The 14,516-nt window shown below is 46.2% G+C and overlaps 1 protein-coding gene across 1 annotated transcript in view; it reads left to right on the top strand.

The window, feature by feature from the left end:
- LOC122544774 (latent-transforming growth factor beta-binding protein 1-like) overlaps positions 1 to 14,309 on the top strand; it is a 98,170-nt gene extending 83,861 nt beyond the window's left edge. Inside the window, exons 8-12 of the mRNA XM_043684100.1 lie at positions 7,380 to 7,430; positions 9,290 to 9,412; positions 12,314 to 12,478; positions 13,820 to 13,981; positions 14,206 to 14,309. Of these exons, the coding sequence (XP_043540035.1) occupies positions 7,380 to 7,430; positions 9,290 to 9,412; positions 12,314 to 12,478; positions 13,820 to 13,981; positions 14,206 to 14,309 (605 nt within the window). The remainder of the gene's footprint in view (positions 1 to 7,379; positions 7,431 to 9,289; positions 9,413 to 12,313; positions 12,479 to 13,819; positions 13,982 to 14,205) is intronic.
- The last annotated feature ends 207 nt before the right edge of the window (positions 14,310 to 14,516 follow it).

Genomic DNA, 14,516 nt, shown 5'->3' with positions numbered 1-14,516 from the left:
CGCCCCCACCCCCTCTCCGGCCTATCACACTTACCTTAACCTCCTTCCACCTATCGCATTCCCAACGCCCCTCACCCAAGTCCCTCCTCCCTACCTTTAATCTTAGCCTGCTTGGCACACCTTCCTCATTCCTGAAGAAGGGCTTATGCCCGAAACGTCGATTCTCCTGCTCCTTGGATGCTGCCTGACCTGCTGCGCTTTTCCAGCAACACATTTTTCAGCTCTGATCTCCAGCATCTGCAGTCCTCACTTTCTCCTAAGTCAGACATGGTAAAGACAATGGATTTCACTCCCTTGGACATCGGGTGAATCAGATGGGTTTTTGCAACAATCAATAGTTGTTTCATAGAATCCCTACAATGTGGAAGCAGACCATTCGGCCCATCAAGTCCACACTGCCTCTCTGATAAGGAGCATCTCACCTGGACCAACCTCCCTCCAACCACCCCACACTATCTCTGTAACCCTGCATTTCCCATGGCTAATCCACCTAGCCCTGGACACTACGCACAGTTAAACACGGCCAATCCACCTAACGTGCACATCTTTCGACTGTGGGAGAAAATCAGAGCATTCTTTGGAAATCCACGCAGACATGGCGAGAATGTGCAAACTTCACACAGACAGTAATTCAAGGGTAAAATCAAACCTGGGTCCCTGGCGCTGTGAGATGGCGAAGCTAACCATTGAGCCACTGTGGGAGAATTTGACCAAAATTGACACAAAACTGTGTGGAAGCCATTCTTGTCAAATTCTCCCACAGCCACCATGCCACCCATACCACCTGCCATTAAATAATTTGCAAGTTGATACTCAACAAACTTTCCTGTTTATGTGTATTAATGTTTCTCCTCATCCACAAGATTTGGTTGTTTCATGTTCACCATTAGACGAGCTTTTGATTGCAGAATAATGAATTAAATATGCATCAGATACTGAGATTACAAATTTGCAGGTCTTTGATGAGGTGATATGTTCAATACTGGGCCCAACTTGGTCTCTTTACCAAAGAAAAGGTGCACTTTCCTTCTGGGGAGAGATATGAAGATTCACTAGACTCATTCTGCGACGAGGGGATTGCTCCAGGTGGAATACCTAGAGCCAGCATTCCCTGAGGTTTGGAGTATAAGAGGTGATAAAATCCTTCAGCTGCTGTGAAATGCAGCTAGGAGTTAGGAACCGGAGTAGGCCACTGAGTCTGTCAAGCCTACTCTGCGTTTTAATCTGATTGTTGCTTCAAATCTCCTTCCCTGTCTGCCCGTAGAATTTCTGACTCCTTTCTCAGTTAATAGTCCATCCAGCTAGGCCTTAGAGTTACTCAATGACCCACCTCAACTGTTTTCCGGGAAAGAAAATTCCATGGGCTTATAAGACACAGGAGTGGAATTAGGCCATTTGGCCCATTGGGTCCCCTCCACTATTCGATCATGATAGGTTTCTCAACTCCATTCTCTTCCTTCTCCCGGTAGCCCTTGATCCCCTTAATAGTCATAAATCAGTGCCTGAGAGAAAAGAAAATTATTTTCCTTTTCATCCTAAATGGGGGCTCATTTATTTTTAAGCAATGCTCCTTAGTGCTAGTTTCTCCCTTCACCCTTTCAGTATCCACCCTGACATGTCCCCTCAGCATTTAGGTGTCTCAATGAGACCTCACCTCCTTTTTTTAAACTTCAATGGATATAGGCCCGACTTGTTTCTTGTAAGTTAGAGCCTTTATCCCAGGATCTCTGGCTGGAGAGTCTATCAGAATCATCGAGAACATGGTCTCTATGTAAGACAGGGATAAGGAGAGATTGTTTTCACTGCAGGGAGTTGTGAAAGTTTACAATTCTTGCCCTCAAAGCTGTGAGTGCTCCTTTTCATGAAAGGAAACCAATAGACTTTTGGATATTGAGGGAAATGAGGAACAAGGGTTTGGGGAGGGAGGTAGAGTGGGGCAGAAGATTATCCCTGGCCACAATGAATACCAGAGAAGCTTGTCCAGCTCCTATTGCTGGATTCTTGTGACCCATGTTTCATGAAGCACATTCCCACACAAATGACAGTCGAAATTTGATTTGATTTATTTATTGTCATGTGTATTTTGTTACAAAATACACTGAAATGTTGTAACGTGTCATCATTCTCTAGCACCACCGTAAAACACAGAAAAATTAAACAAAACATAGAATATAAAGACAGAAAAAGAAAAAAAAGAAAAAGTGTTTAACTTTACAGTCCTCCTTGTTAAGTGCTCTGCCAGTGTCATGAACCTGGAACAGTCTACTCCCTTAGGATTACTGGAGCACTGGATATTGAGCAGAACTGGTTTTTTTGTGAGGTGAGGCTATTAAAGGTTATGGAACCAAGATCTGTAAAAGTTTTTTTTATTTCAAAAATATATTTTATTCATAAAATTATTTGGATCTCCATACAATTGGTCATGCCATTCTTATGCACACATTACATTGCTTTACATGCAGACATCTAAATTTATTTTTCAAAGGTACAAGTCTGTACATTTACTATCCAGCTCTTCTGCTGAGGCGCCAGTGGAGCCCAAATGACTGGGTGGGCCCCCTGTTCTTCGTTAGGCAGGCAGATGTTACACAGTGGTCTTTCCCCACCGCGCCTTGGCGGCAGCTGCCCCAAGCTTCAACGCATCCCTCAACACGTAGTCCTGGACCTTGGAATGTGCCAGCCCACAACACTCAGTCGGGGTCAACTCCTTCAGCTGGAAGATCAACAGGTTTCGGACCGCCCAAAGAGTGTCTTTGATGGAGTTGATGATCCTCCAGGCACAGTTGATGTTCGTCTCGGTGTGCGTCCCGGGGAACAGGCCGTAGAGCACGGAGTCCCGCGTCACGGCGCTGCTTGCATAAAGGATCTCACAGGCAGAGCCCTTCTCACCACCAGCCAAGCCATGTCTTGGTGCTTGTTGGAAAGTTCTGGCGATGAGGCATTCTGCCAAATGACTTTGACAGTCTGCTCAGGGGATCGCTCGATAGGATCCACCCTCTCCTTTTCCCGAAGGGACTCAAGGACACTACGTGCTGAACACTTCCTGATGGACTTATGGTCAAAGGTGTTTTTCTTCATAAACGTCTCCATGAAGGACAGGTGATACGGAACGGTCCAACTACTTGGAGTGTTCCACGGCAGCGAGGCCAGGCCCATCCTTTGCAACACCGGGGACAGGTAGAAACTCAGTACGTAGTGACACTTGCTGTTTGTGTTCCGGCTTGTGCATGGATCCCCAAGATCTGTAAAAGTTGTAAAGCTGAAAGGCTTGAGGGTCTGAATTGTGTCCTCCTGTTCCTCTGAGCCTGTTCCTGTAGTCCATTCTGTTCTCCCACTGATAACAGGTGGTGTTTAAATTACAGGGTCAAAAGTGGGGTGCTGGAAAAGCACAGCAGGTCAGGCAGCGTCTGAGGAGCAGGCGAATCGATGTTTCGGATAAGAGCCCTTCAACAGGCTTGTGAGGCTTGTGAGCCGAGGGAGTGGAGAGTTAAATGGGATGTGGTTGGGGCTGGGGGGAAGGTAGCTGAGAGTGCGATAGGTGGTCAGAGGTGGGGGTAATGGTGATGGGTTGGAGAGGAGGGTGGAGTGGATAGATGGGAAGGAAGATGGACAGGTGAGACAGGTCATGAGGATGGTGCTGAACTGGAAGGTTGGAACTGGGATAAGGTAGGGGAAGGGGAAATGAGGAAACTGGTGAAATCCACATTGATGTCATGTGGTTGGAGGGTCCCAAGGTGGAAGATGAGGTGTTCTTCCTCCAGGTTTCAGGTGGTAAAGGTATGATGATGGAGGAGGCCCAGGACCTGCATGTCCTTGGCGGAGGGGGAATTGAAGTGTTCGGCCACGGGGCAGTGGGGTAAGTTGGTACAGGTGTCCCAGAGATGTTCTCTGAAGCGCTCTGCAAGTAGGCGTCCTGTTTCTCCGATGTAGAGGAGACTGCATCGGGAGCAATGGATACAGTAAATGACGAGTGGATTTGCAGGTAAAACTCTGATGGATGTGGGGCCTTGGCCAGAGGTGAGGGGGTAGGTGTGGGTGCAGGTTTGCGGTGGCAAGAAAGGTGCCGGGAGGAGAAGATGGGTTGGTGGCGGGTGTGGACCTGACAAGAGATCCCCCACAGTCAAATATCCCGTATTGCTTTGTGCCTGAGCTGAGGTATTGGAAATAATCACAGATGATGTCCCAAAGCTGTTCAGAGCAAATGCTGCCTCAGCGCAGGGTGTCACTGACTGTGTTGTTGATTTGTCATGGGGCTGTGAGCAAGTGCACTCTGACCGTGATCAGACATTCCTTTCTGGTTTGTATAATTTCAACTAAACAAGACACAAATCTCTGTTTGCAATAATCAGACGCTGTGTTAACTTAATCACTTGTCTAGGCTGTTAAATCTTCCTCAGTGTCCATTTCAAATTAATTCTTTCCACTGATATCAGCCAAAAGTGTGGGGAATAGCCAGACATAATTTGAAGTGTTGTCCACACTCCTGATCCAAACCTTAACCCATTGGTTATTTTGCTACAAGACAATGAGTCTCAAAGTGGTGCCAGGAGGACGGGGGAAGAGTCCTTCCTGATAACCGTCCTTCAAGAGGTGGCTGGATAGAGAGTCTTGAGAAGTTGATGTTTTGGGTGTAACCCTTTTTCAGTCCTGAAGAAGTGTTACACCTGAAACATCAACTTCTCCATCTCCTGACGCTGCCTGGCTTGCTGTGTTCTTCCAGCTTCCTGCCTGTCTACTTTGGATTCCAGCAGCTGCAGTTTTTTTGTCTCTAAAGGGCAGTGAGAGTGGGCCGATGTTTGGATCATGGGGCTCAATAAACAAAGTCCACCCTAGCCTTTGTCGGTCAAGAGGCCCTCATTACGGTCCCCCGTTTTTGGGTGGCAGTGCATATAACCACCTCAAGGAGCTGAATGGCTTCCACTTTCAGTAATTTTGTTCCGATCTTTCATTCTCTCTCTTTATCTTAAAGTCTGTGAAATAAAATCACCAAAGTGAAAATAGTCTGAAAATCAAACCTGAAACCTTCTGGTCACCATTTCAGCTCTCTCTCAAAGAAGGGAGTAATTTAAATTATGTACAGTCACAGCCAACAGCTGGCCAATTGTAATTGTACGAATCATCTGAATCTCTGTAACTAATTGTTCCCATGTGTGGGAGATGCAGTGTGTGTGAACAGGCGTCTTCTCACTGCGATCTTGTTCACTGTTGTTGTGTACCAGGGTCTTGCTAATGTAGCAGGAGCCACCTCCTGCACACACAAACCACAGTGAGGGTGCAGAAATATCCCAGGCAGGTTAAAGCATAATCATTAATCACATGAAGTGGCGTGTTTGCATGCAACCTCCACAAGACCTTTCCCATTAGACCTCATTCCCTTTAGGAACATGATGTATTAGGTGATGGTAACATGGAGGTGGGGAGGCGGGGGGGGAGTCTGACATTGTTTTACAATGTGCATTTGTTCTCAGTGAGTCAGTACCCCCTTCAGGATGTGCATCAGGAGGTGGGGAAATCGACGTTTTGGATGTAACCCTTCTTCAGGACTGGGTTTGGGTGTGGGGGGGATCTGCAGATATAGGGGGTGGCAGGGGCAGGGTGGTGAAGACAGGGAGAGGATGCAACCTTGTTAGTCAATGGGAGGAATGAATCTGGTAGGCGGCTGGGAGGGTGGAAGGGAGGGGGAGAGGCTGGAAAGGGAGTTGGGGGATAGGAAGGGTAGTTATTTGAAATTGGAGAACTCAATGTTGAGTCCTCCAGGCGTAGGCTGCCCAGGTGGAAATTGAGGTGCTGTTCCTCCAATTTGTAGTTTGGTTTGTTGTGGCAGTGGAGAAGGCCAAGGATGGTCATGTTGGAAAGGGAGTGGGAAGGGAAATTAAAATGGATGACAACTGGGAGGTCAGGTTGGCCCCTGCGGGCCTGGCTGAGATGTTGTGCGAACCATTCCCTAAGTTTACCCTCGGTCTCTCGATGTAGAGAATATCACGTTGGGAACACCAGATACAGTAAACTAGGTAGGAAGGGAGTTGAAGAGTGCGGTGCTAGAAAAGCACAGCAGGTCAGGCAGCACCTGAAGAACAGGGCAATTGATGTTTCGAGCATAATCTCTCCATCAGGAACTTATGCTCGAAACATCGATTCTCCTGCTCCTCGGAAGATGCCTGACCTGCTGTGCTTTTCCAGCAACACACTCTTCGACTCTGATCTCCAGTATCTGCAGTGCTCACTTTCCCCTAGGTTGGAAGAGATGCAGGTGAACCACTGTCAGAGGTTCATCTGCAGGGGTCGACCAGACCTCCCAGTCACTGCCCAATTTAATTCCCCTTCCCACTCCCTTTCCAGCATGACCACCCTTGGCCTCATCTACTATAGAGTCATAGAGTCATAGAGATGTACAGCATGGAAACAGACCCTTCGGTCCAACTCGTCCGTGCCGACCAGATATCCCAACCCAATCTAGTCCCACCTGCCAGCACCCGGCCCATATCCCTCCAAACCTTTCCTATTCATATACCCATCCAAATGCCTTTTAAATGTTGCAATTGTACCAGCCTCCACCACCTCCTCTGGCAGCTCATTCCATACATGTACCACCCTCTGAATGAAAAAGTTGCCCCTTAGGTCTTTTTTATATCTTTCCCCTCACACCCTAAACCCATGTCCTCTAGTTCTGGATTCCCCCCACCCCAGGTGAAAAGACTTTGTCCATTTATCCTATCCATGCCCCTCATGATTTTATAAACCTCTATAAGGTCACCCCTCAGCCTCCGACGCTCCAGGGAAAACAGCCACAGCCTGTTCAACCTCTCCCTATAGCTCAAATCCTCCAATCCTGGTAACATCCTTGTAAATCTTTTCTGAACCCTTTCAAGTTTCACAACATCTTTCCGAGAGGAAGGAGACCAGAATTACACAATGAACCAAACCACACATTGGAGGAACAACACCTCATCTTCTGCCTGGGCAGTCTACAGCCTAAAGGACTCAACATTGAGTTCTCCAGTTCCAAAAACCTCCTTCCCTATCCCCAACCCCCTTCCTAGCCTCTCTTCCCCTCCCTTCCACCCGTCCCTGCCATCAACTTGATTCATTCCTCCCATTGGCCAACCACGTCGTACCCACTACCTGTCTTCACCTGTCCCCACTTCACCACCCTGACCCCTGCAGCTCCCCCCACACTCACCCCCAGTCCCGAAGAAGGGTTACACCCGAAATGTTGATTTCTCCACCTCCTGATGCTGCCTGGTTTGCTGTGTTCTTCCAGCTTCCTGCCTGTCTACTCTGAGTCTAGTTAAGATGTTCAGTCACTCTTGTTTCGATTTCCTCCCAGCCTTTTTTCTCTGTTTCTTTCTGCTTTACTGTTGTTCTTTTCTATTCCACAGGAAATGACTGCCCACATGGATTTGAAAAAACTGCTGATGGGCATTGTCAAGGTAAATAAGCCAAAGCACCTTAAATTCCCTGCCCCATGAACCCCTCTCCCACCTTCATCCCACCAACAACACCCTGCTCCCCTTACTCCTAACTCCAGAAAGAGAGTACTGCTATGAATATAATCCTAGTATCAGCAGGCAGTCGGGAAGGACCCAGCCTGTGCTGCCCATACTTTGGGGTTTACAGTTACATTCAGTAGCTCTTTGGATTTAGCCTGTTTCCTGAGTGAACCTCCAGTGCAGTGTGTGTTAAACTTCACACTGATGTTTGAATTGTCTGTGAACACTCACTCATGATCAGGGTTCAGACATGAAGAATAACTGTTAAGAATCCACATTCCCAGAGACGCTATTGCTGCACCCATTACAGCTGCTGGGGCCTCTCCACGTTAGTGCTGGGAGTTCCGCTGAATTGACTGAATATGGAAAAGAAGAAATAAAAAGACGATTTCTGTGTGAGCACATTAACCATTCAGTTTGCACAGTCATGGAGGCGATGAGGGTAAAAGGTGCGAACCTCTTTACACAAGGGATTAGTGCAAATTGGATTCCACACCATGCCCCCCCCCCCCTCCCCCCCCCCCCCCCCCCTCCCAGAGAGAGACTGGAGACCTGAATAAACTGAAAGCTGCTTTAATAATTAGGCTACATTCTAAAGGCATGATCGGAGTGGGAGCAGCGATTGATGCTCTGGTATTTGGGAAATCTCATTCCCTGCTTCCTCCGCTGGCAGCTTCATTGAGAGGAGGTGCACAGCCTGAACCCTGTCTACATTTGATGCATTAAGCTGCCTATCCCTTTGGAGCATTCTGCACATACCTCACAATAATCTTAACACTGGTCTCAACAGCTCGCATTCCAACCTTGACATACTATATCTTTTCAAACTGTTTGGTATGAAGATAATGTATTAAATCATGCCTGGTCTTAAACAGGTAATGTCCTTTGGTTCAAGCAAAATATTTTCCAGAATAAATGTTTGCTGGCACTCTATCCCACTATTACTGACCATTCTTGTGTGATGTCTGTGATAGTCCGTAAGCTGCTAGTACCTCCTCATTCCATAATTATTGAGACAATAATCAGCATCATTTAACAGTTGTATAGTTGAAGTGCACACAAAGCATTGATCCCAGGGGACCCCATCAAATACCATCTCCAGTTCAAAATGCTGCACTGTTCCCTAGAGGGCACCAGGATTACAATAAATATTTTCCAAAAACATATTATTTTAAAAATATCTAAAGGTATATTCCAAAATGTTTCCAATTGGACATTCGAGAAGTTGCAACAATATTCAGGTTTTCTCGATAAATTCCTTACACTCTGAGGTGCCTCAATATAATTGAAATCTGTGTGACATTCAGTATCTAGATTCAGTAGCAAGCATTGGGACTAAGGGGTTCCGTAAGTTACTAGCCCCTCAGGTTGCTGTTTGAAGGGCCTTGGTGTCCACATTGCAATAAACAGGCGTAACACTGCAGCTGGGGTAAGATAGCGTTGCCCACCACCACAGAACATCTGTGGGGACACTGTAACTGCAAACGAGATTCTTCTTTATATTAACTGTGAGGTGAGTATAGGGGTGTAAGGTATCAAATCGATAGATGGATAAAACAGATGCCACCTCACTTACTGTTGGCCTTCCCTGAAGACTGATTTAATTTCTTATAAAAATAATTGAGGCACGAAAATTTACTGCAGAGCAATCACCTGGAGAGCTCAACCATCACTTCTGTAGCACTCATAAAACATAAGACTAGAAATAAGCTTTTGACCTGGTGCTGCTCCCTCCCCACCCGTTGGAGAGGGTAACTTTATGAGCAGTATAGTCAACTCTTTCATTCTGCTTCTTCCAGATATCAATGAGTGCTCCCTGCCAGGAATCTGTCAAAATGGAAAGTGCCTGAACGTGAGAGGCAGCTACAGCTGTGTGTGCAGCCAAGGGTTTGTGCAGGACACTTCCAAGAGCCGCTGCATCTGTAAGTGATCAGAAATTACAGACACAACGCCTTGTAACCATTGAGTACAATCACCAAAACTACCAGCCAGTTTTCTACAGCAACAGCTCCACCCTCAACTTCCGAAATTACAGCAACTTTCATCTAGGGGACCATGGAATTGAAGTTTACAAATTAGGAATAGGAAATTTGGTCAATTATAACCAACAATGAGAGCAGTCAAAAGCTCTTTCTACTGCCCCACACTCTCCCCATAGCCCTATACTAATCCCCAAACTAATCCCACTGCCCCGCTCTCTCCCCATAGCCTTGTACTAATCCCCAAACTAATCCCACTGCCCCGCTCTCTCCCCATAGCCCTGTACTAATCCCCAACCTAATCCCACTGCCCCACACTCTCCCCATAGCATTATACTAATCCCCAACCTAATCCCACTACCCCACTCCCACCCCATATCCCTGTACTAATTCCCAAACGAATCTCACACACCCACTTTGTCCCTACAGCGCTGTACTAATCCCCAACCTAATTCCTCCCAAAGGTCTGTAGCAGTCTTCAAACTAATTGCACCAACATATTCTCCCATCCCAATGTAATCCCAATGCCCCTTGCTCTCCCCTCAATGCTGTATCAATCTCAAACTAATTCTACTGCCTCACACTCTCCATAACCTGTACCTCTGTTAGTTTCCAATACAAATTTAATTATGCTTTAAACAATGCAGTGGCTTATCCCTCACTCTCTCTCAAACCTTAATCCTAACCTTAGATTTTGATTGCCATTTTTACTTCTTTAGTCTGTAAGAAGCAGACTATACATTTTTTTAAATAAAAGAGATACAGAGGTTTTTATATGTGAAGTAGAAAAGAGATAAATTGCCTCGTGGCTATTTAATTTGTGATAATTCACACACAAAAGTTTGTTGCTGTTAGTCTTCTGAATCCTTGAGTGTAAGGCTCATCTTGTGTAGTTCAGTGGTGTTTTGGAGGATCTGCAAATGATATCTTGGAGCTTTTTACGAGAATGTCCCACTATTTAACCTGCATTGCCACCATGATGTGAGATCTGGGATCTGGGAGCTCTTTCTTTGTAAACGGCCATCACTGTTAACCTTGATCTGTGCTGCCCTCACCATCTGCTGTAGATGAAGAGGTAGCGTTAGGGTTAGGTTTTTACCTTTTTTCGGGTTTTCATACCTGATGAGGTAAGAACTAGACGTGAGTACATTACAGCCATACAGGACTTTGGTTAGGCCACTTTTGGAATACTGCATGCAATTCTGGTTTTCCAGCTGTCGGAAGGATGTTGTGAAACTTGAAAAGGTCCAGAAAGGATTTACAGGGATGTTGCCAGGGTTGGAGGATTTGAGCCGCAGGGAGAAACTGAATAGCTGTATTGGAGACTGAGGGGTGACCTTAGATTAGATTTCCTACAGTGTGGAAACAGTCCCTTCGGCCCAACAAGTCCATACCGACTCTCCGAAGAGCAACCAACCCAAACCCATTCCCCTACATTTGCCCCCTCACCTAACACTATGGGCAATTTACCATGGCCAATTCACCTAACCTGCACATTTTTGGACTGTGGGAGAAAACCCATGCAGACACGGGGAGAAAGTGCAAACTCCACACAGAGAGTCACCTGAGGCGGGAATTGAACCCGGGTCTCTGGCGCTGTGAGGCAGCAGTGCTAATCACTGTGCCACCGTGCCGATCTTATAGAGATTTATAAAATCATGCGGGCATAGATAGAACAAATAGACAATGTCTTTTCTCTGTGGTGACTGAGTCAAAAACTAGAGCATTGGTTTAAGTGAGAGGGGAAAGATTTAAAAGGGATCTAAGAAGCAACTTTATCACACAGAGGGTGGTATGTGTATGGAACAAGCTGCCAGAGGAAGTGGTGGAGGCTGGTAGAATTACAACATTTAAAAGGCATCTGGATGAGAATATGAATAGGAAAGGTTTAGAGAGGTATGGGCCAAATGCTGGCAAATGGGACTAGATTGGGTTAGGATATAAGACCATAAGACCATAAGACATAGGAGTGGAAGTAAGGCCATTCGGCCCATCGAGTCCACTCCGCCATTCAATCATAGCTGATGGGCATTTCAACTCCACTTACCCGCATTCTCCCCGTAGCCCTTAATTCCTTGTGACATCAAGAATTTATCAATCTCTGCCTTGAAGACATTTAGCGTCCCGGCCTCCCCTGCACTCTGCGGCAATGAATTCCACAGGCCCACCACTCTCTGGCTGAAGAAATGTCTCCGCATTTCTGTTCTGAATTTACCCCCTCTAATTCTAAGGCTGTGTCCACGGGTCTTAGTCTCCTCGCCTAACGGAAACAATTTCCTAGCGCCCACCCTTTCCAAGCCATGTATTATCTTGTAAGTTTCTATTATATCTGGTTGGCCTGGATGAGTTGGACTGAAGAGTCTGTGTCCTTATCTTTTTGACTAATATTGAGAATCTCAATGGATGTTTATGACAATTATGGGCATTGTAAGGTTCTTTCCCTAGATAGGGAAAGAACCTTACAATCACAGGCTCTGGTGTATATGGGCTAGGAGAAACCATGGCACGCCATGCTACTAGTGTACGCAGTAAGGTGGAGTCTGGCAACTTCATAATATTGGTTCACATGTGATGATGAGATGAGTATGTCTTTTAAAGTTTTGTTGCCAATGAGCTCTGAGAAGTAACACTACCACATTAATGTTGGGTAGTAGGAAATCAGCAGACTTTATGCTGCAACAAACTTGTTAAAGGATGACTGTGAGGACAGGATGAGTCTGGGAGATTTCCCACATCACTTGGGGGCCTATTTGGGGTTCTCCAGACTGAGGAAGAGTGGCGAACCATTCCTACTCCAACTCCTGTGTTTTTATTGAGTAACTTGCTGCGGTTTCAATGTTTCAGCGCAGAAGGTGATCTCATTAACCAAAGGACCTTGTTATCGGATTTGGAGGAGTGGATCCTGTTCCCTGCCCGTGGGACAGAACATCACGAAGCAGATCTGTTGCTGCAGCAGAGTGGGGAAAGCCTGGGGAACAGAGTGCCTGAAGTGCCCATCGCCGCTCACAGGTAATCAGGAAGTTACCCACGGCCAGCACCTTACTGACCTCTGACTGCAGAGGGCTATACAGTTGGGAGGGAAGTGAGACAGGAAAGGGGGAAAATAGGTAGGGGATAGAGGGAAAGAGTGTGAGTAAAGAGTGAGAGACTGCAAGGGGAAGAGTGGAGCAAAAGGGGTTGAATGTAGGAAAAATAGAAAGAAAAGAGGTGAATGAGACAAATGGAACGAAGGAGAAGGAGGAGGGTATCAGAGAGAGAGTATAAGAGGGGATAAGAGAGACAGCAAGGTGACTGTGAGGGGAGTAATGAAGGAATGATGGAAGAAGTGGCATCATTGGCCATCCCTTGAGTCACAGATGAGAGGACAGCAAGTTTCTGTTGTGTGAATGAATAGACCGATTCTTGACCCACTGATCTTTGGGCACCTGGGGCGAGAGGGTGGGTGTTATTGGGTTGATGATAATGGGAGAAATAAATAAAGTGTCAAGGAAAGGTGCAAATATATTGGAGAGAGTGCAGAAGGGATTTACAACAATGATTTCAGGAATGAGAAACCTCAGTTGTGAGGATAGATTGAAGAGGTTGGGACTGTTCCCCTTGGAGAGGGGAAGTCTGAGAGAGGATTTGTTTGGGGGCTGAGTGGGCTGGATAGACTAGATAGGGAAAGAAACTAGAGTGAAAGGACATAGGTTTAAAGAGATGTGCAAAGGGTTATGTAAGGAAAACATTTACAGGCAGCAAGTATTTAGGGCATGGAATACATTGCCTGGAAATCTGGTAGAGGCAGATTCAATTGAAGAATTCAAGAGGGCATTAAATAATTATTTGGATAGAAGTAGTGTGTAGGGAAATGGGGAAAAGACAGGAGATTGGCACTAAGTCATAGATTTTGTACAGGCACGATGGACCACTGGCCCCCTTCTGTACCATAATAATTCTGAGATATTATTCTGTATTGTGACAAGAGCCCTGTCAGGGAAATACAACAATCCTTGTACTATATCAGTATGACATTCCAGGGTCTCTCTCCAGATAGCAACTGTACAGAATTTACATCTGCAGTCACCTTTTGACCCTGTTATTTTTGTTCAGAAAAACATATTGCAATTACTTTTGGGTTTCTGACCTCTCACTATGACACATTATGCTCACAAATGACTAAATATGATTATTCAAATCTCGCACTTTGCCCTACTGATGTTTGAACTCAATCGGGGCTGTTTTGGCTGAAACAAGTACACCATCAGTGCCAGTGCAATTGAAGCATCATCACTATTTGATATATTCACACTGGGCTTTCGAACAGATTCTGGATGTTTTAAGATTCTAAATTTCAGTTTCTGCCTTCAGAGGGATTTCGGGAGATTTGCCCTGCAGGTTCTGGATATCATTACATCCGGTCAGATCTCCGCTACAGTAACCGGGGATTGGGGGAGAGGGACCGAGGAGTCACAAATGTGGATCAAGCATCATTGACCAGTACCTCAGCACCAATTGTTCAACCCACACAGGGTAGGTTCAAGGTCATTGCAGGATCAAGGGTGGAGGGATGTGGGGAGAGGATAGCACGCGGGTGAAGGGGGAATGTTTGGAAAGATGTAGATAAGGGTGAATGTGGGATTGGAGGCTGGGGGAGAAGGGGATAGCAGGGGAATGCCGGAATGTGTGAAAAGGGGGGATGTTTGAGATGGGTATCAGAGGGGAACTGTAATGTTTTGATTCTCTTTCCACCTCAGCTCCGAGGCTGAGAGAGACAACAAGCGTAGCCAGGACATCGCCCACAACAGCAGCTGTGCCCAGGACCCCACGACCAGGTTTGTGTCCAACACCTACTTCATAAACAAGGCAAATAGATTCACAAGCTGCCACATTCACCAGGTTTAAACACTTCCGACACTTGGTTTGCTTTCTGTGTCAGAGTCTTTGTGTTGCTGTTGGGATGGACATCGTCCCCACACTGTTCCCAAATTCCTGTTCCTATCTGGTCAGAGCTCTGCATCAATGGATTTGTTGTTGGATTGAAATGATTTTCCTTCAAAGGGTCAGG

The sequence above is a fragment of the Chiloscyllium plagiosum genome, chromosome 51, assembly GCF_004010195.1.
Source record: "Chiloscyllium plagiosum isolate BGI_BamShark_2017 chromosome 51, ASM401019v2, whole genome shotgun sequence".
NCBI lineage: Eukaryota > Metazoa > Chordata > Chondrichthyes > Orectolobiformes > Hemiscylliidae > Chiloscyllium > Chiloscyllium plagiosum.
This window is presented reverse-complemented; position numbering and strand designations above follow the sequence as displayed.